General features: G+C 48.7%; 2 protein-coding genes across 11 annotated transcripts in view; one reads left to right on the top strand and one right to left on the bottom strand.

Annotated features, from left to right (window-relative positions):
- PRUNE1 (prune exopolyphosphatase 1) overlaps positions 1-9942 on the bottom strand; it is a 31032-nt gene extending 21090 nt beyond the window's left edge. For 2 of the 5 annotated variants that reach the window (XM_025391333.1, XM_025391343.1), the window contains exon 1: positions 9074-9942. In XM_025391333.1, coding sequence (XP_025247118.1) covers positions 9074-9112 — 39 coding nt within the window. In that variant the 5' untranslated portion in view covers positions 9113-9942. The remainder of the gene's footprint in view (positions 1-9073) is intronic. The other 3 variants (XM_025391370.1, XM_025391360.1, XM_025391352.1) reach the window with 2 other exon arrangements.
- MINDY1 (MINDY lysine 48 deubiquitinase 1) lies at positions 9367-21202 on the top strand. 6 transcript variants are annotated; one of them, XM_025391285.1, is made up of 11 exons: positions 9367-9497; positions 10958-11444; positions 14763-15546; positions 16245-16302; positions 16694-16758; positions 17380-17538; positions 18028-18130; positions 18476-18618; positions 19689-19880; positions 20183-20332; positions 20589-21114. In XM_025391285.1, the coding sequence occupies exons 3-11, from the start codon at positions 15103-15105 to the stop codon at positions 20667-20669; spliced, it is 1395 nt and encodes a 464-aa protein (XP_025247070.1). In that variant the 5' UTR covers positions 9367-9497; positions 10958-11444; positions 14763-15102; the 3' UTR covers positions 20670-21114. The 6 variants fall into 6 exon arrangements, with proteins under 6 accessions (XP_025247070.1, XP_025247103.1, XP_025247092.1 ...); XM_025391318.1 differs by lacking the exon at positions 9367-9497 and having other exon boundaries at positions 10764-11444; positions 15400-15546; positions 20589-21202; XM_025391307.1 differs by lacking the exon at positions 9367-9497 and having other exon boundaries at positions 10764-11444; positions 15388-15546; positions 20589-21202.
- The last annotated feature ends 83 nt before the right edge of the window (positions 21203-21285 follow it).

Here is a 21285-nt window from a genome sequence, read left to right as displayed (position 1 = left end):
ACTGCAAGCTCCGCCTCCCAGGTTCAGGCCATTCTCCTGCCTCAGCCTCCAAGTAGCTGGGACTATAGGCGCCCGCCACCACGCCCGGCTAGTTTTTTGTATTTTTAGTAGAGACGGGGTTTCACCATGTTAGCCAGGATGGTCTCGATCTCCTGACCTCGTGATCCGCCCGCCTCGGCCTCCCAAAGTGCTGGGATTACAGGCTTGAGCCACCGCGCCCGGCCGAATGCTTACACTTCTTTTTTGAGACAGAGTTTTGCTCATTGCCCAGGCTGAAGCGCAATGGTGCGATCTCGGCTCACTGCAACCTCTGCCTCCCAGGTTCTCCTGCCTCAGCCTCACGAGTAGCTGGGATTACAGGAATGCGCTACCACACCCAGCTAATTTTGTATTTTTAGTAGAGACGGGATTTCTCCATGTTGGTCAGGCTGGTCTCCAACTCCTGACCTCAGGTGATCTGCCCGCCTCAGCCTCCCAAAGTGTTGGGATTACAGGTGTGAGCCAGCGCGCCCGGCCAGATGCTTACACTATTAAATCATGAGAACAGGTGAAGAGGCTTTGAGAATAAAGGTTAAAAGTAAGATTTAGTCCAAGGCCGGGCATGGTGGCTGGCGCCTGTAATCCCAGCACTTTGAGAGGCCGAGGAGGGCGGATCATCTGAGGTTAGGAGTTTGAGACCCGCCTGCCCAATATGATGAAACCCCATCTCTACTAAAAATACAAAAATTAGCCAGGGGTGGTGGTATGCGCCTGTAATCCTAGCTACTCAGGAGAATTGCTTCAACCCGGGAGACGGAGGTTGCAGTGAGCCAAGATCGTGCCTTTTGTACTCCAGCCTGGGCAACAAGAGCGAAACTCCGTCTCAAATAAATAAATAAAATAAAACATACTAAAACTAGAGTGCCCAAAATCAGGGTGACAGGGTCTTGGGTTTTGTTTTGTTTTTAAGCATTTATTGAATGTGCCAGGCATTATTCTCATATTTTTTCATGCATTAATCAATCATTTAATCCTTAACCTGATGAGGCAGGTACTTATGTCATTTCATTCCAGGTATAAGCTTTCTGCTGGGTGGAATGAGACCAGAAAGCCTATGGCCCAGCATAGGGCACAATACTTCTCTCTTACCAGCTTACTTTTTTTTTTTGAGACAGGGTCTTACTTTGTTGCCCAGGCTGGAGGGCAGTGGTGCTATCTTGGCTCACGGCAACCTCTACCTCCTGGGTTCAAGTGATTCTCCTGCACCAGCCTCCTGAGTAGCTGGGACTATAGGCATGCGCCATGATGCCCGGCTTATTTTTGTATTTTTGGTAGAGATGGGGTTTTGCCATGTTGGCCAGGCTGGTCTTGAACTCCTGACCTTCAGTGATCCGCCCACCTTGGCCTCCCAAAGTGTTGGTGTGAGCCACCGTGCCCAGCCCATCAGTTTACTTTTGAACTTCTATCTCAGCCTGGTTTTGAGAGAAGATGGGATGAAACAGACAAAATGAGACACACTAAATATAGCAGGGTTTCTCAACTTCAGCATGACTGGTATTTTGGACTAGATACTTCTTTTTCATTTTTGTAACTTTTACTTTTCGAGGCAGGGTCTCACTCTGTAACCCAGGCTGGAGTGCATGGCACAACCATGGCTCACTGCAGACTCCACCTCCCAGACTCAGGTGATCCTCCCACCTCAGCCTCCTGAGTAGCTGGGACTACAGGCACCTGCCACCACGCCCGACTAATTTTTTTTTTTTTTTTTGAGACAGAGTCTCATTCTGTCGCCCAGACTGTAGTACAGTGGCGTGATCTTGGCTCACTGTAACCTCCACCTCCTGGGTTCAAGAGATTCTCCTGCCTCAGCCTCCTGAGTAGCTGGGATTATAGGCACGTGCTACCATGCTTGGCTAATTTTTGTATTTTTAGTAGAGACGGGGTTTCACCATGTTGGTCAGGCTGGTCTTGAACTCCTGACCTCGTGATCCACCGGCCTCAGACTCCCAAAGTGTTGGGATTACAGGTGTGAGCCACCCACCCAGCCCTTTTTTTTTTTCTTTGAGATGGAGTCTCACTCTGTCGCCCAGGCTGGAGTGCAGTGGCGCAATCTGGGCTCACTGCAACCTCTGCCTCCTGGGTTCAAGTGATTCTCCCCCTTCAGCCTCCCGAGTAGCTGTAGTAGACTACAGGCGTGCGCCACCACATCCAGTTAATTTTTGTATTTTTTTTTTATTTTTTTTTATTATTTTTTATTTTTTATTTTTTTTTGAGACGGAGTCTGTCTCTGCCGCCCAGGCTGGAGTGCAGTGGCCGGATCTCAGCTCACTGCAAGCTCCGCCTCCCGGGTTTACGCCATTCTCCTGCCTCAGCCTCCTGAGTAGCTGGGACTACAGGCACCCGCCACGTCGCCCGGCTAATTTTTTGTATTTTTTTAGTAGAGACGGGGTTTCACCGTGTCAGCCAGGATGATCTCGATCTCCTGACCTTGTGATCCGCCCGTCTCGGCCTCCCAAAGTGCTGGGATTACAGGCTTGAGCCACCACGCCCGGCCTAATTTTTGTATTTTTTAGTAGAGACAGGGTTTCACCATGTTGGCCAGGCTGGTCTTGAACTCAGGTGATCCGCCCACCTCAGCTTCCCCAAGTGTTGGGATTACAAGCGTGAGCCACTGTGCCCAGCCAAATTTTTGCATTTTTTGTAGAGATGGGGTTTTACCATGTTGCCCATGCTGGTCTCGAACTCCTGGGCTCAAGTGACACAGCCACCTCGACCTCCCAAAATGACTGGATTACAGGCATGAGCCACCACGCCCAGCCGGATAATTCTTTTTTTTGTGGAGGCTGTCCTGTGCGTTATAGGATATTTGGCAGGATCCCTAGCCTCTACCCACATGGATGCCAGTAGCACCCTAAGTCGTGACAAACAAAAATGTCTCCAGACTTGCTGAATGTTCCCTGGGGAGCAAAACTGCCCCCAGTTGAGAACTACTGGGTTACAAGAAAGTGAAAATCCATATACTCTGACTTCGTCGGTCAGGGAAGATTTGCTAGACACAAGAGTTTAGCAAAGTGGGAAGGTTCAGAGGAGTAACACATAGCAAAGAACAGTTATCAACTAATGTAACTTTAGGAAAAAAAGGGAATCTAGGGAAACCTAGAATCATCTTCCCTATACAGGCTATCACTCCTTCTCTTCCCCCACTGGAAAGCCACAGCTCAGAAAGGGCAAATTGAGAAGACTTCTGGTGGTATCAATTGCCCCCTCCAGTTACAAGATAGGTTTTTGTTTTTAAACCACCCTCTTCCCCATCTCCTACTCCCATCCCTGGAGAGAAATACAGAAGACAGAGGTTATCTGTCCGGGTTCGGCCCAAAGGGCCCCTAAGGAAGTTTCCCCTGAGGTCCTCCCCATGCCTGTTTCTCTAAGTCTACTTCAAGAGTGTGGAAGCAAAGGCCCATTCACACTGAACAGCACTGGGGTAGGGGCTTTACTTTTTTCCAAAGCAATAAGAGAATTCTACCCAATACCCCAGGTCCCATAGTAACTTCTCTGACTTGTAATTCCTCCTCCTGATACCAGAGACCTCTGTTTCCTGGAGACCAAGAACTGCCCAGATGGCTATGGACCAAAGTGACAGGAAAGCACTTGAGATAAGAGTCTGCAGAAATAACTTGCTCACTGAAGCAGTTAGGGGGAGCGAGTGTTCTCTAGAGAGAAACTATATAAACATGAGGCATATGGCTGTGACTCTGGAGGAAAAATGTAAGAGCAGCGGAGAAAAGGCAGAGCAAGCAGGAGAGATCTACTGCTGGGTCCAAAGAGACGCTGGAGAACCTTTCCACACTCATTTACATCAGTGTTGCTTCACTGCAAGCAGCGGCTGAATCAGGCTTATTTAGATCCTCACCATGAAGAGAACGCTAAGCAGAAAAGCACAAAGTAGGGACCAAATACAACGGCATGGCTCTGAAGTCAGGAGAAACTATCTCCAGAGGAAGGTGAACAATGAACCCCTTGCACTCAGCCAAACCCAGACAGCAACCAGAAGGAATGAATACAAAAGGAATACTTTGGGACTTGCAGCAAATCTTGGAACTGGGGTGACCAAGGGAGGCAGCAGCATTCCTCTCCCCTGTCAACACCCACTGTCACCCCGGCCTGACTGGATTATTCACCACCCGCAAACCATGATGTGCACATTCCCAGCTCTGCCCTTTGCACTATTCGTTCTCTGTTTGAATGCAGAACTACTAATTGAAAAGATCACAGACTTTGGGGTTGAATCCCAGCTCTGCTTTCTTACTTGTTGCAGGACTTTGGACCCTCGAAGCCTCATTTTCCTCATATAAAAATGAGAATAGGCCAGGTGTTGTGGTTCACACCTATAATCCCAGCACTTTGGGAGGTCAAGGTGGGCGGATCACCTCAGGTCAGGGGTTCGAGACCAGCCTGGCAAACATGGTGAAACTAAAACACACAAAAATTAGCCGGACGTGGTGGCAGGTGCCTGTAATCTCAGCTACTCCAGAGGCTGAGGCAGGGAGAATTGCTTGAACCCGGGAAGTGGAGGCTGCAGTGAGCTGAGATCACACCATTGCACTCTAGACTGGGTAACAGTGTGAGACTCCATCTCAAAAAAACAAACAAAAAATGAGAATAATATCGTAACCAATTTCATGACGTTGTTAGGAGGATTAAATGAGATACTACCATAAGTGCCTATGCTATAAATAGTAAAATGTGATCCTTCCCATCTTCTTTCTTTACTTCTCCCCATTGTTCAAGTCTACCTAATGTCTTTCTCTGTGAAGCCTTCCTGAACACCCAGTCCAGAGCAATCCTCTTCCTCTAAACCTCCAGCTTCTAGCACTTGTGGCTCTGAGACAGACCTTAACTTCTATCTTAAGGAGCTCCCTATCTTTTCATGGTCATGTATCCCTGATCCTTAACATGGCTTATGTGATGGGTGACTATATACTTTATTGTTCAAACTGGTACACTTATGAGAATGAAAAGGGGTGCTATTAATGATTACACAGGGGAAAACCAAGACTGCCCTGGGCAAACCGGGTGTGGGGCTGCCCAACTTATAAGACATCATTCTCTTCTTTATTTAGGAAAAAACATGTGTAACCCTTAATTCCAAGCCCATCCTCCACCAGCTGAAAGCACAAGCCAAACAACCTGTTTTCTGACCATCAGAGAAAGAGTCAGGGAAAATACAGCTATACTTAGCAGCATGAGGAAATCTAAGCTGCCAATGGAAGAAATACCATCTGAGGGCCAGAAGTAAATAAATACAAACTTTCTTTTCTTTTCTTTTTTTTTTTTTAAAGACCTACTAGTTGGCCAGGCGCGGTGGCTCACGCCTGTAATCCCAGCACTTTGGGAGGATGAGGCAGGCAGACCATGAAGTCAAGAGATTGAGACCGTCCTGGCCAACATGGTGAAACCCCGTTTCTACTAAAAATACAAAAATTAGCTGGGCATGGTGGCACATGCCTGTAGTCCCAGCTACTCGGGAGGCTGAGGCAGGAAAATCACTTGAACCTGGGAGGCGGAGGTTGCAGAGAGCTTCATGCAACTGCACTCCAGCCTGGCGACAGAGTGAGACTTCGTCTCAAAAAAAAAAAAAATTAAATGAAAATAAATAAATGAATAAACACTCACTAGTTGAAAAGACTCTCTTATCCTGAAATGTTCTTTGTGGCCTCAAGAGGAGGGGGCAGGGAGGGGGTTCTAGGCCTGGCAAAGTAAACCACTTCCCTTCTAAAGCTGAATATGGTATGATAACTACTCTTCAGAATAGTTAATGGGGGAGAAAAATAAACGAGACAGAAAGCCAGAGAGAGACAAACCCTCTCAGCAGAGAAAATAGGAACAATACTGATGCCAGGACTACAAATTTCTTTTTTTTTTTTTGAGACGGAGTCTCGCTCTGTCACCCAGGCTGGAGTGCAGTGGCCGGATCTCGGCTCACTGTAAGCTCCACCTCCGGGGTTCACGCCATTCTCCTGCCTCAGCCTCCCGAGTAGCTGGGACTACAGACGCCCGCCACCTCACCCAGCTGGTTTTTTTTTTTTATTATTCTTTAGTAGAGACGAGGTTTCACCGTGTTAGCCAGGACGGTCTCGAGCTCCTGACCTCGTGATCCGCCCGTCTCGGCCTCCCAAAGTGCTGGGATTACAGGCTTGAGCCACCGCGCCCGGCCACGACTACAAATTTCTAAGGAGAGCCAGCTCCTGATTCCTGCCTCATGCCTGAGAACTGCACACAGTACATTGTCCAAAGGCTCCAGGATGAACACCTAAAATGCAATGCAGCCCCAGCCTGAAGCAAAGATTTCTCCCCCCTAGAAGTGAAAGATGAGTCACCATAAATAGGACATTTGGTTAAATAAGATTTTTTTTTAATGGAACATCCTATTGTCTCTGTGGCAGAGGCTGTAGAAAATTTCTCTGGTATCAAATACTAAAAATACAGTAGCAACGGGAGACTTGGCTGGATTACCAGCTGTCTTTATTCTGTGCAAAGAAGAGCATTCATGATTTTCTGAAAGTTATAATTAAACTGTAGTTTAACAGGAACATTCAAACTTAAGAATGTATCTGTCTAAATCATCTCTCTCTCTTTACACAAGAAACTTAACAGGGTGTCCTCTGGAGAACTGGATGGAGAGGAGAGAAGAAAAACGATCTTTATCTTTTTCATTCCATATCCCTTTGGTATTTAAATTTGTTCATGAAGTACACATTTACTACTTCTATAATTTAAAGCAATCTAGGCTGGATGTGGTGGCTCATGCCTGTAATCCCAGCACTTTGGGAGACCAAGGCAGGCAGATCACTTGAGGTCAGGAGTTCGAGACCAGCCTGGCCAACATGGTGAAACCCTGTCTCTACTAAAAATACAAAAATTATCCAGGCATGGTAGCGCAAGCTTGTAATCCCAGCTACTCAGGAGGCTGAGGCAGAAGAATCGCTTGAATTCAGGAAGTGGAGGTTGCAGTGAGCCGAGATTGCACCACTGTACTCCAGCCTGGGCGACAGTGAGAGTTCATCTCAAAAAAAAAAAAAAAAAATTAAAGCAATCTAAATTGTTGGCATCTACCAGTATGTCTTGCCATCAGTTCACCTGTTAATCTTCCTAGAGTCTAATTTTCTCATTTCTCCAGGCCCTGGAGAGGCTATGTGATGATGAAAGCTCTAAGACACAATCTCAACTTTCACAAGTTCACAAGTTTGAAAGGAAGAGCTAGATCTTGCTCCTTGGGGATGAATGCAGGTAGAGAAAGGTCAGGATTCCAGCAATATTGGAAAAATCAAGTATTTTTCCAGCTTCATATTGCTGTAGAGAATATACTATTAGGGCTGGGTACAGTGGCTCACACCTATAATTCCAGCACTTTGGGAAGCCAAGCCAGAGGGATTGTTTGAGTCCAGGAGTTCGAGACCAGATTGGGCAGCATGGCGAGACCCTGTCTCTACAAAAATACAAAAAATTAGCCCTGCATGGTGGCACTGCCTATAGTCGCAGCTTTTTCGGGAGGCTGAGGTGGGAGGATCACTTGAGCCGGGGGGAGGATCACTTGAGCCGGGGAGGTGATCACACCATTGCACTCCAGCCAGGGCAACAGAGTGAGACCCTGGCTCAAAATAAATAAACAAATACAAAATAAAAATAGAGAACATACTGCTAACCTGGGGGTGGGGGGAGGCTCTGGAGGATATATGTTGGAGAATAGATGCATGCAAAGAAATATTATTTAGTGAGGTTTCAGGTCCAAGGGCACTTTACCACATGGTGGAAGAGACCAGTCATTTGGGTTACTGGGAGGGGGGGGGAATCCAACTGTTTAGCACTTAGAATGGTGCCCCCAAAACTCTACATTAGTCCTGTGGTGGAATCAGACGTAACAAAAAGGGATTGGTTCCAAATGGCCTTATGCATTGAAATAACTCCCCAAATTTGTTTTTCACAAGGAAAATGTCTATGTAATTGGTGTTAAAATGGACCTTCTCCCCAATTCAATATGAAGACAATTCATTTATTCCAGCAGCTGAGTCTGCAGCAGGAATTAAGTGACTTTCAGGATTTGGTAAAGAACAGAATCTATCCCCCAGGGGAATTTGTTGAGTTTCAGATATCTAAAAAGGAAAGCTCAGCAAGCCATCTGTCTAGGTTTCTTCAGGGCAATATAACTCAAAGTAGAGGGGCCGGGTGACCTCCTGGAGTCTGTCTCTGGTTAGCTTTTTGCTGCTAACTGGGGATAACAGCCTAATGCCTCATGACGGCTCAGCATGGCTGGGTGAGTCCAACTGGCTCAGAGAGCACCAAAAATAAGCCACAAAGCATTCAGTAGTCATATTTATGGTTTTGATTCTAAACACACTTTGTGCTTATCCCTTCCAAGTGGAGAGTTTTTATGTAATGTGTGTGCGTTAAGGCCAAAGGAGAAACCTGGAGGCAAAGGAATGCTGGTTGTGGGTCAACAAATATGCCTGATGGATTATGTATGTTTGGTTTAAAAACACTGACTTAAAGTAAAATACCGTGACTACTTCTAACTTAGAAATGAGTTCAGCCCGCCAGACAGAAACCGCCATTCAGAGGAAATAAAGCCGTGAGCACCGGTTCCCTCCACACCCGCGAGGTTCACCTGGAGGCCAGTGGGCCAAGCGAGGCCTTGGGAGCGGAGAACTCAAAGAGGGGCGGGGAGAAAAGAATAAACACACCTCGCGGGGCTCGGCTGGCGGTCGCACAGTCCTGGTCCTTTTGACGGAACTGACCGAGATGACAGCAAGCAGAGGCTCAAATGCAGGATTCAGACCCAAGACTTCTCCCAGCTCTCGGGCGGACCCCAAAGGCGGGGAGCCAAAAACCGGGAGACTAAGCAAGCAGCATTCTCACGCTCCTAAGCTCGCTTCTCGCTCCTCGCTCCTCATGCCCCAAACCTGATCAGGCCCCAACCCCCCTCCCCACAACTCAGTGTTCCCTCCACACGGACCGTCGAGGCTCCCCAGATCCCACGTCTTCGTCCTTCCTGGACCCCGTGCTCCATTCCTTACAGTCACATACAGGGATCGGTTACCTGTAGAGCAGCTCGACAATCCTGCAGGTAGTCCTCCATGATGAAGCCCAAAGTACGCCGTCGCCCCTGGTCGAGGAGAGGTGCCCGTGGTCGAGGAGAGGTTTCCCCGGCGAATGCACCCCGCCCGGGACTCAGGGGCTAGAGGCCAGAGTCAGGAGGCGGGACTCGAACCCGCCACACGGCGAATCGGCCTCCGACCCCGGGAGGAAGTGCGTAACCGGGTGCTCCCGAGCTTGGCGTCGCCCCTCCCCCAGCGGCGGAGGCGGGGCTCTACGCCCAGAGGCTCCTGGGACGTCTTTCCGGAGAGGCCAAGGGGGTGTGGCGTGGGGCGACGTGGGAAACGTAGTCCTGCGGCTCCGCAATGTCCCTAGCTACCGAGGGAAGGAGCGTTTTCTGAGGGATCCGTTGTTTGGTAAACAAATGTGTATGTGTCACAGTAACCCATTATTGTGGCATCTGAACTTTCCCTCTCAGATCAGGCTAAGTATAACATCTTTCCATATATCACACCGAGCATCCGGTTGACATTTTAAATGACACTTGGCAAAACAGATCTTCTTTCCCGAAATTCTGCCTTTTACCAAACTGATTCAATCGCCACCAGTTTTGTGGTTGTTCATGTTAGGAGAACATTAGAATAATCTTTGACCCCTCTTGTTTACCTAACACCTACAGTCTCCTGCCAACTCCTGCTGCTTCTCCCTTTGCAACTCTGTAGCCTGTTTTTTTCCTACAGCCTCCGCAAATATCTTCTCCTTCCTTTCTTGGACGGTTGTAACCTTGACTTTTTGCTCTCTGCCACCCTAATTGTTCCAACTGCTCTTTCAGCCTTTAGAGTTGCTTGAAGTTTCATCCTATGGCGGCCCTGTACATAGAGTTTTAGGGAACCCTTCAGAATGTAGAGTTAGGTTCCAGCCTCCCTTAACTGCCACTTTGCAGCCGCAGGATAGTGCAAGTACTGTAAATAAATGGACACTCATCATCAAAAATTCCCTCATTTATTTATCTATCGCTTTATTTCCTACCATCAGCCTCACACTAGCTTTTCCTGCTTCCCCAGCTGTAAATCGAGAGGAGGTGACTGATGAGAGGCCTGTGGTGGAACCAAGATCCAGAGCACAGGGGTGTTGGATCGCCTGCCTGCTCTGCCAGTTCTTTTTTCTTCTTCCTCTTCTTCTTCAAACGGAGTCTTGCTCTGTCATCAGGCTGGAGTGCAGTGGCAGGATGTTGGCTCACTGCAACCTCTGCCTCCCGGGTTCAAGTGATTCTCTTGCCTCAGCCTCCCGAGTAGCTGGGGCTACAGGTGCGTGCCACCACGCCCTGCTAATTTTTGTATTTTTAGTAGAGATGGGGTTTCACTATGTTGGCCAGGTTGGTCTTAATCTCTTGACCTCGTGATTTGCCCGCCTCAGCTTCCCAAAGTGCTGGGATTACAGGTGTCAGCCATCGCGCCCAGAGCCTGGGGCTTCTTCCACACCCTCTGCACTCTACCAGGTGCACAACCCAACCAGTTTCATTTCTAGACTTAAAAATGATACAGCAAGGACTTGGAAAGGACCTCTATGGAGGGCTCCAGAGGGAAAAGAGCTGGGTTTGTTTGTTTGTTTTTAACATTAACTGAGTAATATATGCAAATATCGTGCCCTTTGGTCCTGCCTCTATGGATCGAGAGCAAAGGACTGCCATACCCAGAGAGACAGCCCAGATCCAACAAGCTGCTTCTGTCCAGCCCTGCTCCTCCCCACTCAGCAAGGGCACTTGCTCTTCCCTATTCTCACCAGAGAGGCACAAGCGCTCCGTCCCTTCCAGAGGCAGGCGGAGGGAAGAGAAAGGGTCTGTTGTTTTTCTCTCCTGTTTCTTGCTCCCTCTCTGCTGATCACAAAGCTGCTGACCAGGTCAGAAAGCCCTGATGGAAATCCACCAGCGCTGGGCAGGCCCCTCCTCCTCCAGGGAGCTTGTCCTTGCCTAATTTTTCTTCGTCCCGATGAGAACAAAAAAGAGAGAGAGAGAAGAAAAGAAAAACCACAAACTTCCTTTGAAAACCAGCTTGTAGTCAGGGCCTGGAGCGCATGCCCTAGACTCGGCGACTCAGGAATCCTGAAGACTCTCTGAGTGACCTGGAGCACCTGGGCTCCGCCCCTGCCTGCCTTCACCCTCTCCAGTGCCCCCAGTACTGGGCGTGAGTCCGGAAGTGGCCACAACCAAGCCTGTACCGTCGCTCGCAAAGCTGTGTAAACCTGTATAAGCTCAGGCGTTGACAGCTGGAAGGCAGCTGGCACTGGCAGACTCCCTCATTGCACCTATCTTCCCCATTGCATTGCCACAGCTGAACCCTTCTTCTCAATCTTGGAACAGCACCCACTTCTTTAAGGTAAAAACTTTATTTTAATCATCCTCTTCACTTCTTCTCCCACCCTTCTCCATTTCCTCTCCAGCTCTGGGGAGCTGACACCTGCTGTCCTTCCACCTTTGGTCTACAAGTCTGGATTGCTTAGAGGAGCTAAGTCAGGAGAGATATGTAAAGGGGATGCTGCTTGGTCCTCCTCCTTTTAATGAAAGCACAAAACCCTCCCCCTCTCCTTATGAGCAAGTAGACAGGGCACTGTGGCCATGGTTGACATATTCTGAGATGAAAATCTAAACTATTGATTGCATGAAGACGTAGGTCAGACTGAGAAAGAGATTGGTGTGGGACAGTAAGGGAATTGTTCCTACGGAGAGGAAGAGTGTCTTCTTGAAGTTACATACCTGTTTTACATGCTTCTTCCAACTTTTGACTCTGTACTGCTATTGATTAGGGAGGAGCCAGGGTTATTTTAATTCCCTCACCCACCACCATAATTCCAGCTGGAGAAGAAGTGTAGGACTTGAGGAGCTGAGAAAGAGGAGGAGGAGAATGAAACTTTGATTTGTCTGACTATCCTCTCTCTCATTCTTTCCTACTCTGAGATACTCCATGCCCTCCCCAGCAGGATTGGACCTCGTAGAGTAGAAACCTTCCATTACATTTCCTGCCCCTGCCTCTTAAGACTTAGCCCATTTAGCTCTGCCCAGTTCCTCTGAGACCCCACTCCCTCAGGTGTTCCTGGGTTCCTTTGGCTCACCTCTCCAGCCAGCTAGCTGCCCAACCCCACTTCATCATTGATCATTTCTGGCACTGGACAGAAAATAAAAAAACTGAGGCCTGCTTTTCTTTTTTCTTTTTTTTTTTTTTTCCTGAGACAGAGTCTAACTCTTGTCACGCAGGCTGGAGTGCAGTGGCACAATCTTGGCTTACTGCCATCTCCACCTCCGGGGTTCAAGCAATTCTCCTGTCTCAGCCTCCTGAGTAGCTGGGAATACAGGCACCCGCCACCACGCCTGGCTAATTTTTGTAGTTTTAGTGGAGACGGGGTTTCACCATGTTAGCCAGGCTGGTCTTGAACTCCTGACCTCAGGTGATCCACCCGCCTTGGCCTCCCAAAGTGCTGGGATACAGGTGTGAGCCACTGTGCCCAGCCGAGGCCTGCTTTTCTTCAAGCTTTTTTACTTTTCCAGGCTCTGGCATCTGCTTTGAGGTTCACCCTAAGTGTCATTTAAGGGGAGAAGAAAAGGAGAGAGAGAAAGAGAGAGAAAACAAGTGTAAGGCCTGCAGGCAGTTTTTGCTACTCTGATTCTAAATTAACAACAAGTAAATGATATGCAGCTAGCATAAACATACGTGAATCAAGAGGATAATCAATTCGAGTGACTAGGCTTATTCTATTTCAGTAACTTTAATGTTCCTCAACCTCATCTCCCAGGCCTTCCCCTAGCCCCAAATTCATGTAGGTTTACAAGAAGGAAGCAGTCTCAGGTTGGGAGGAGGACGGGGAAAAGACAAGATTTCTAACTAGTATAATTTATTTTATTTTGTTTTATTTTATTTTTGAGATGGAGTTTCGCTCTGTCGTCCAGGCTGTAGTGCAGTGTCACAATCTCAGCTCACTGCAACCTCCGCCTCCTGGGTTCAAGCAATTCTCCCACCTAAGCCTCCTGAGCAGCTGGGACACAGGCACGCGCCAACACACCTGGCTAATTTTTGTATTTTCAATACAGAGAGGGTTTCGCCATGTTGGCCAGGATGGTCTCGATCTCCTGATCTCAAGTAATTTGCCCGCCTCAGCCTCCCAAAATGCTGGGATTACAGGTGTGAGCCACCACGCCTGGTCCCTAACTAGTTTAATTTCTCCCTGTTTCTCTCCTTGATAAAGAGTGGGAGGGGAGCAAGGAGATTAAAGGGAGATGTTTTCCAAAGGGCAGGATTTGTGGTTTTTTATTATTTATACCCACAGCATTAGTTAAATGTCTATCTGTACTTGCCTCAGTGTGCCTCTAGTGCTGATAGAGAGCAGGTTAAACAGGTCCAGTGTTCACATCTAAAATGACCTGGATAGGATTGGGTGCGGTGGCTCATGCCTGTAATCCCAGCACTTTGGGAGGCCGAGGTGGGAGGATCACCTGAGGTCGGAAGTTTGAGACCAGCCTGACGAACATGGAGAAAACCCGTCTCTACTAAAAAATACAAAATTAGCCGGACATGGTGGTGCATGCCTGTAATCCCAGCTACTCGGGAGGCTGAGGCAGGAGAATCACTTGCACCCAGGAGGCAGAGGTTGCGGTGAGCTGAGATTGCGCCACTGCACTCCAGCCTGGGCAACAAGAGCAAAACTCCGTCTCAAAAAAATAAAGATAAATAAATAAAACCACTTGGATGGGAATAGACATAAAACTTCAGGTAGGTGAATGTAGAGGGAGTATTGTTAAGTAAATTAATAATCAGCATTTTCATATTTCATAGAAATAGCAGGCAAGAGAGTATCTCTGGGTTTAGGCAGTTTCTGGAAGAAAAAAAAAATGAACTGAGGAAAAGTTGCTGTCTCAACTCTAGCTGTCAAGAGATGCTTACTGGGTCCAGGCACCGTGGCTCATGCCTATAATCCCAGTCCTTTGACAGGCTGAGGAGGGCGGATTACTTGGGGCCCCAGGAGTTGAGACCAGCCTGGGCAACAAAGCAAGACCCTGTCTCAATTTAATTAAAATAAATTTGAATATCTTTATTAATTTTTTTTTTTTTTAAAGAGAAGCTTACTGGAAGAACTTGTGGGGAGTGCTTTTTGTGCCCCTAATCTGAAGTCACTTATTAAAACCAGTCTCTGATTCCAGTCACCCCTTACCTACATTTCCCCTCCCAGCTTACAGGAAACCCCTCCCAAGGCCTTTATACTGTGGTCTCGTATTGCGTATGGTTCGGAAGAGCCCTTTGAGGAGGAAGACTTCCCCTTCCTCACCAGCATTTCGCCTTTAGGGGCATGACGCTGACTCTGTGCCTCCTCCATTCTTCACCCCAAGCACTATGTGACTGTTAATCTTTTTATCCTTGGGTGAGGCAGAGAGAAGGTATCCCTAAAAATACAAGCGGCCTGTGTATGCTTAGTATGTTGTGTGAAGGGGCAGGGTGTGGGGTAGGGCAGAGGAATTATCCCTGTGAGGGAATATGGCTATGAGGCAGTTACTGATGTGATGCCTATTAGAGTAAGCTAAAGATCATCATATTAATAACCATTAGCGTAGATTTAACATTTCTTTCTCCACCTCTTTTCCTTCTTTCTCCTTTGTGCTCTCCCTTTCTCTCTGTCTTTTCTTCCTTCCCTGTCACGATCTGTTTCAGGGAAGCTGACTCCACCCATGTCTTCAATCCCACCAGTCTTCCCTCCGCCCCGTGCCCTCTTGGTCTCATCTGGTCACAGCAAGTTAGAGGTGGAAAGAGCTTAGCACAGGACCCTTCTGTTTACACATATACTGCCCCTAGCCAGGAGTGACTGCACAAACACTAACCAGCCTTCTACACTACATTCCTTTTCCAAGACTTATCTGGGTTAGTTTGCTTTCCAGCCCACTGATTTTCTTCTTATTGAACAGGTCCCTCTTTTGCATCCCAAGCCTGGCTTAGGCAAGTCCCTGAGGTCAGTAAACACCTTCAGTGCCCCTCAGCTGAGTCCCTTTTGACTATGGAACACCATCAGCCTGAGGATCCGACCCCTGGTAAGGCCGGGACTGCAGAAGCAGTCATCCCTGAAAACCATGAGCTTCTGGCAGGCCCACATGAGCACCCTCAGAACGCAGATGCAAGAGATGCTGATGGGGAGGCTGGAGAACGGGGCCAAGCTTTGCTGCGTGGCCAGTGTGGGGACAACCTTGAGTCCCCTCTGCCTGAAGCTAGCTCAGCTCCACTGGGGCCAACCCTTGGGACACTGCCTGAAGTAGAGACAATGAGGGCATGCTCCATGCCCCAGGAGCTTCCTCAGTCCCCCAGGACCCGACAGCCTGAGCCAGATTTCTACTGTGTCAAGTGGATCCCTTGGAAAGGAGAACGGACACCTATCATCACCCAGAGCAGTAATGGCCCTTGCCCTCTCCTTGCCATCATGAATATCCTCTTTCTTCAGTGGAAGGTAAGAGAACACCCAGTTAGGGGTGCAAAAAATATCAGGGAGTACTCTTCCCTGACCTACTTCCTTGATCATCCTGATATTCTCAAACCAGTCAAAACTTTTCAGATTATTCTCCATATTTCTCCAACTTGAGCAAATGAGATAAGATGTTCCTAAAAACAAAGAAAAAGGCCGGGCGCGGTGGCTCAAGCCTGTAATCCCAGCACTTTGGGAGGCCGAGACGGGCGGATCACGAGGTCAGGAGATCAAGACCATCCTGGCTAACACGGTGAAACCCCGTCTCTACTAAAAAATACAAAATCTAGCCGGGCGAGGTGGCGGGAGCCTGTAGTCCCAGCTACTCGGGAGGCTGAGGCAGGAGAATGGCGTAAACCCGGGAGGTGGAGCTTGCAGTGAGCTGAGATCCGGCCACTGCACTCCAGCCTGGGCGACAGAGCGAGACTCTGTCTCAAAAAAAAAAAAAAAAAAAAAAAACAAAGAAAAAAAGAAAAAGAGGAAGATCTGTCCTACCCCTGTATCTCCTACTCCCTAGCAAATGCACATGCCTTGCAAGATTTCACATTCATTCCCTTGTGCCAGTTGCAAGCCTTTTTTCCTACCCCACCCTACTACTGGAGCTCCCCCTTGCCTTTCCATGGGTTCTTCCTTTAGTGCTCTTTGGGGGAAAGCACACACGTGATCACCCCTTCTGCCTCCAGGTGAAGCTCCCCCTGCAGAAGGAAGTGATCACATCGGATGAGCTCATGGCCCATCTTGGTGAGTGACTGGGCCTTAAAGAGGAATTACCCAAAGGGTTCCAGAGCTATCCACTCAGCCAGAAATCCAGACTATTCAGGGATCTCCATTTGGGGGTTCTGGTATGGCAGGGAGGGTAAGGGTCTATGGGGCTTCTCTGCAAGGCTGGATAATGAAAAGCAAAGGTGTCAGGAGTCCTGGGTGGTAACACCAATTCTGCCCTTAGCTTTGTTATCTGACCCTGGGTGGGCCCTTCACCTTTATGAGCCTGTTGCTTCCTTTGAGAAATGAAGAGTCCAGATTAGACTCTAAGTCTTTTCCAGCTCTGAAAATCTGTGTTCTGTGACATTACCCGAGGAAACTTAGCTTTTGAGGCAATTGGTGGGGTAAGCTAAGAGGCCCTGTCTTGTAGGAAACTGCCTCCTGTCCATCAAGCCCCAGGAGAAGTCAGAGGGACTTCGGCTTAATTTCCAGCAGGTAAGGCAGAAGGTCTGCGGGCATAGGGGTCTGCAGGTTTGTAAGGGGACATCTTGAAATACTAAGAGAAGCTTTTGTTGTTCTTCAGAGGTTTCCTTGAACCATGATTTTATTCTGCAGGAGTCAAAGGAGAGTTTATCTTTGTCCTAGAAAATATGTTCATTGGCCGAGTGCTCACACCTGTAATCCCAGCACTTTGAGAGGCCAAAGCGTGAGGATCACTTGAGGCCAGGAGTTCAAGGCCAGCCTGGGCAACATAATAATACCCCTGTCTCTACAAAAAAAAAAAAATATTTTCAAGAATTAGCCAGGTATGGCGGTGCGTGCCTGTAGTCCCAGCTACTCAGGAGGCTGAGGTGGGAGGGTCACTTGAAACCAAGAGTTTGAGGCTGTAGTGAGCTAGGATCACACCACTGCACTCCAGCCTGGATGAAAGAATGAGACTTAAACTCTAAAAGAAAAACAGTGTTCATAGAGAAGGGTTGAGGCAAGGGAGAAATGGAGTGGCTTGTAAGAGAATCGCGAAAGAAAAGCAACAAGGTTAATTTTTAATTTCTGGAGGTGGAAGTGGAGTGGTGGGAGAAAAGGCCAGAATGTCCATCATCTTTTTTCTACCCCCAGAATGTGGATGATGCAATAACAGTGCTGCCTAAACTGGCCACAGGTCTGGATGTCAATGTGCGATTCACAGGCGTCTCTGATTTTGAGTATACACCTGAATGCAGTGTCTTTGACCTACTAGGCATACCTCTGTACCATGGCTGGCTTGTTGATCCACAGGTGAGGGTGGGAGGGCCCACTGGGACCTTATCCAGCTTAAGCTGACATGAGAGAGGCAAATTTTTGTGGGGTAGAGGTTAGGGAGTTAGGGGTTAGAATGGCTTGGGAGGGAAATAGGGTTTGGAGACTGGACCCAGTACAGAAGTCCTTGAATTTTAACCAATTTTGGGGATAACATGCAAATACAAGCAAACTACATGCAAATAGGTCAGTTCTTTAGACATCAAAAATTCAGGAACCAGATGGGTTTGGTGGCACATGCCTGTATTCCCAGCTACTTGGGAGGAGTTCGGGGCCAGTCTGAGCAACATAGCAATCCTATGATGAATGGTTCCTGAAATTTTTTTTTTTTTTTGAGAGACGAAAAAAAAACAGTGTTTAGGAACCATTCATCATAGGGTTGTAGACCTTGTGAGCTTTGTTCATTTCCTTCCTTAAAAAAAAAAATCCCAATTATTTTGGTATCCTACCATCCCACTACTCAAGCAGAGTCCTGAGGCTGTGCGTGCAGTTGGGAAACTGAGTTACAACCAGCTGGTGGAGAAGATCATCACCTGCAAACACTCCAGTGACACCAACCTCGTGACAGAAGGTGACATTCCTCCCCTTCTCATGAATAGTATGTGGAGGGAATGATGGCTACTTAGGCTTATTTTTTATTGTGTGTCATCTCCCACCACATCCCACTAGGTATAAGCTTAACAAGAAGGAGCTTGGGGAATTTCTGTTTAGTTCATTGGGGTATCCCCAGTGCCTGGCATGAGGTAGCTGCTCTATAAGTATTTGTTAAGTGAATGAATACAGCCAGGTTTCAAGAAAGGGACGTCAGAAGGTGGGACTGACCCCCGGGGCTTTTGACAGGGGCTCTCTGGATGGTCCTTCCTGTTGTGGACCTTGAATTCAAGCCAAGTTTCCCTCAACTTGTCCCCTCTGGCAGGCCTGATTGCAGAGCAGTTCCTGGAGACCACCGCGGCCCAGCTGACCTACCACGGACTGTGTGAGCTGACAGCAGCTGCTAAGGAGGATGAACTTAGCGTCTTTTTCCGAAACAACCACTTTAGCACCATGACTAAGCATAAGGTAATGCGGGTTTGAGGGCGGCGGGCTGCGGTGCTGTCATTTCCTGGTGCCTTTTTCTCATGGGTCCAGCTGGGATCAGCTAGATTAAGCCGTGGTAGCAAGTGACCCGTCAAATCCCTGTGGTTTACCACAACAAAGGTTCATTTCCCGCTCCTGGTGCATGTCCACTGTGAACTGGCTATGGTTCTGTCCTATACCATTTTCACTCTGGGACCCAGCTGACAAAAGATCCTTTATCTGGAATATATGCGGGAACACAGAGAGGGGGGCACTGTGCATTCATGCTTAGAGCTTCTGTTTGGAAATGACACATGTCATTTCTGCTCACATCTTCTGGCCAGAGCAAGCCATGAGGGATAAGCCTGCCGTCGATGGTACAGGAAAGTCCGATCCTCCCCTAGGAGGGGGCAGTGGAATTTTTGAACAATGCTGGTCTTCAAAAGTTAGAAACTGCCAAAGTTCTCTAGGATTTGAGCAGCAGAGGGAGGGGTCTCTGGTTCTCAAAGGATTTATCCTAAGAGCCATCAGGCAAGCCCAGAGAACAACGGGAAATGGGGGGAGCAGGGTCTTGTGTGGCATCTCAGCCCCAACGACTGCATGCCATGCTTGGCCAGAATGACCACCGTGCTCACACCCAACTGGACATACACTCAGACATCCCTTTCTTCCCCCCAAGGCCACACATATTTATAAAAGGTCCACATGCTGAGGGGCTGGGTGCGGTGGCTCATGCCTGTAATCCCAGCACTTTGGGAGGCCGAGGAGGGCGGATCACGAGGTCAGGAGGTCGAGACCATCCTCCCTAACATGGTAAAACCCCATCTCTACTAAAAAAATACAAAAAATTAGCCAGGCATGGTAGTGGGTGCCTGTAGTCCCAGCTACTCGGGAGGCTGAGACAGGAGAATGGCGTGAACCCGGGAGGCGGAGCTTGCAGTGAGCAGAGATCACACCACTGCACTCCAGCCTGGGTGATAGAGCGAGACTCTGTCTCCAAAAAAAAAAAAAAAAAAAAAAAACTGCCTCTGTATCACCTGTCCCCGCAGTGAGCTCTGTTCTTTTCTTTGTAGAGTCACTTATACCTACTGGTCACTGACCAGGGCTTTCTACACGAGGAGCAAGTCGTATGGGAGAGCCTGCACAATGTGGATGGAGACAGCTGCTTTTGTGACTCCGACTTTCACCTGAGTCATTCCCTGGGCAAGGGGCCTGGAGCAGAAGGTGGGAGTGGCTCCCCAGAAAAGCAGCTGCAGGTAGACCAGGTGTGTAGGGCACTTAGGAAAAGTGCAGAGAGCACATGTGCTTCAGGGAGCTGTTTGCCATATACATTTTAACCGCTAGAGGCCATGTGAATCCATGCCTCTTTCTCTGGGTTACCTCAGATCGTCTCCTCACTTGGTGTGTATTCTCTGGCACCACAGATAATGCATTTGGCTGTGTGTGCTGCTCCGTAGGGAGAAAGAGCTAGAGAATTTGAGGGATGCGGAAAAACTGATTTGGAAACCTCGCCTGAATAGCCACAGCTCTGGGCCTCAGCCCATTGTACAACTCTTGTTCTCCCCAGGACTACCTGGTTGCTCTGTCCCTGCAGCAGCAGCAGCCACAAGGTGCGCTCACCGACTTGGAGCTGGCCCAGCAGCTTCAGCAAGAGGAGTATCAACAGCAGCAGGCAGTGCAGCCAGTGTGGACGCGGACATGGGCCCTGTCACCGCAGGTGGGCTGCTGCCCGGGCGCCCACACTCCCGGTTTCTACCTCATGCTTTGCCGGGTCCAGAACACCTATTATTCCTGCACTGGTCTCTTCAAGGTTTCTTCTCTCAGGGCCCTTCCCCTGCCTGTCCCTCTCCCCTGGAGTCCCTTCCTATCTTCCTCTCCCTACTCCCTGTCCCAATCCTGACACCCCTCCTTCTAGAATCTCTTCTTGTGCGCTTCCAAGGAAGTTCAGTGACCGATTGTTAAATTCGATACAGGGGAGAGGAGCCACATCTGGACGCCCAGCTGGGGAGCGTCGGCAGAGGCCGAAGCACGAGTCAGACTGCATTCTGCTGTAGCTCTGCCCCAGTGCCAGGCTGGCCTGCCCCTTCCAGAGGCTATGGCTAGTTGGCTTGCTCCCCGGCCTCCATCCCTGAGATGCGCTGGATAACTTATTTATGGACTGTTGGGGATCAGAACAGGCGACAAATGCCAGGGTCAGACTTGGTAATGTCCTTGACCTCACGTGCTGCTGCCTTCTCTGCCTCCCACCCAGGTGGGTTTCTGGTTCTCAACTTCCAGCCCCTGAATAGTCACACGTATATACAGACTAAAGCTCTGGGGTGAGGTCTTTATCTGGAATGCATCTCTCCTGCTTCCCATCCCTGCTGCCTGGATGCTCCTGATCACCTAGGCAGGCCTGTCTCCAGTTGTTTCAGAGCTTAATTTGGGTTTCTATCTCTGTTATTTGTAATGCCTTCATGGGGTTTGGAAATAAAACTTCTGGCCTGGCACGGTGGCTCACGCCTGTAATCTCAACAGTTTGAGAGACTGAGGCGGGCGGATCACCTGAGGTTAGGAGTTTGAGACCAGCCTGCCCAAAAAGGTGAAACCCCATCTCTACTAAAAATACAAAAAATTAGCTCAGCGTGGTGGTGGGTGCCTGTAATCCCAGCTACTTGGGAGGCTGAGGCA

This window comes from Theropithecus gelada, chromosome 1 (assembly GCF_003255815.1).
Source record: "Theropithecus gelada isolate Dixy chromosome 1, Tgel_1.0, whole genome shotgun sequence".
NCBI classification, from domain to species: Eukaryota; Metazoa; Chordata; class Mammalia; order Primates; family Cercopithecidae; genus Theropithecus; species Theropithecus gelada.
This window is presented reverse-complemented; position numbering and strand designations above follow the sequence as displayed.

Excerpts from the sequence above, each read along its gene's own strand:
- MINDY1 (XM_025391267.1), top strand. The coding sequence starts at position 11,601 with ATGCTGCTTGGTCCTCCTCCTTTTAATGAAAGCACAAAACCCTCCCCC. Across the intron at positions 15,547-16,244 it reads TCCTCTTTCTTCAGTGGAAG|GTGAAGCTCCCCCTGCAGAA; the intron begins GTAAGAGAACAC and ends TTCTGCCTCCAG. Across the intron at positions 18,619-19,688 it reads GCACCATGACTAAGCATAAG|AGTCACTTATACCTACTGGT; the intron begins GTAATGCGGGTT and ends TTTTCTTTGTAG.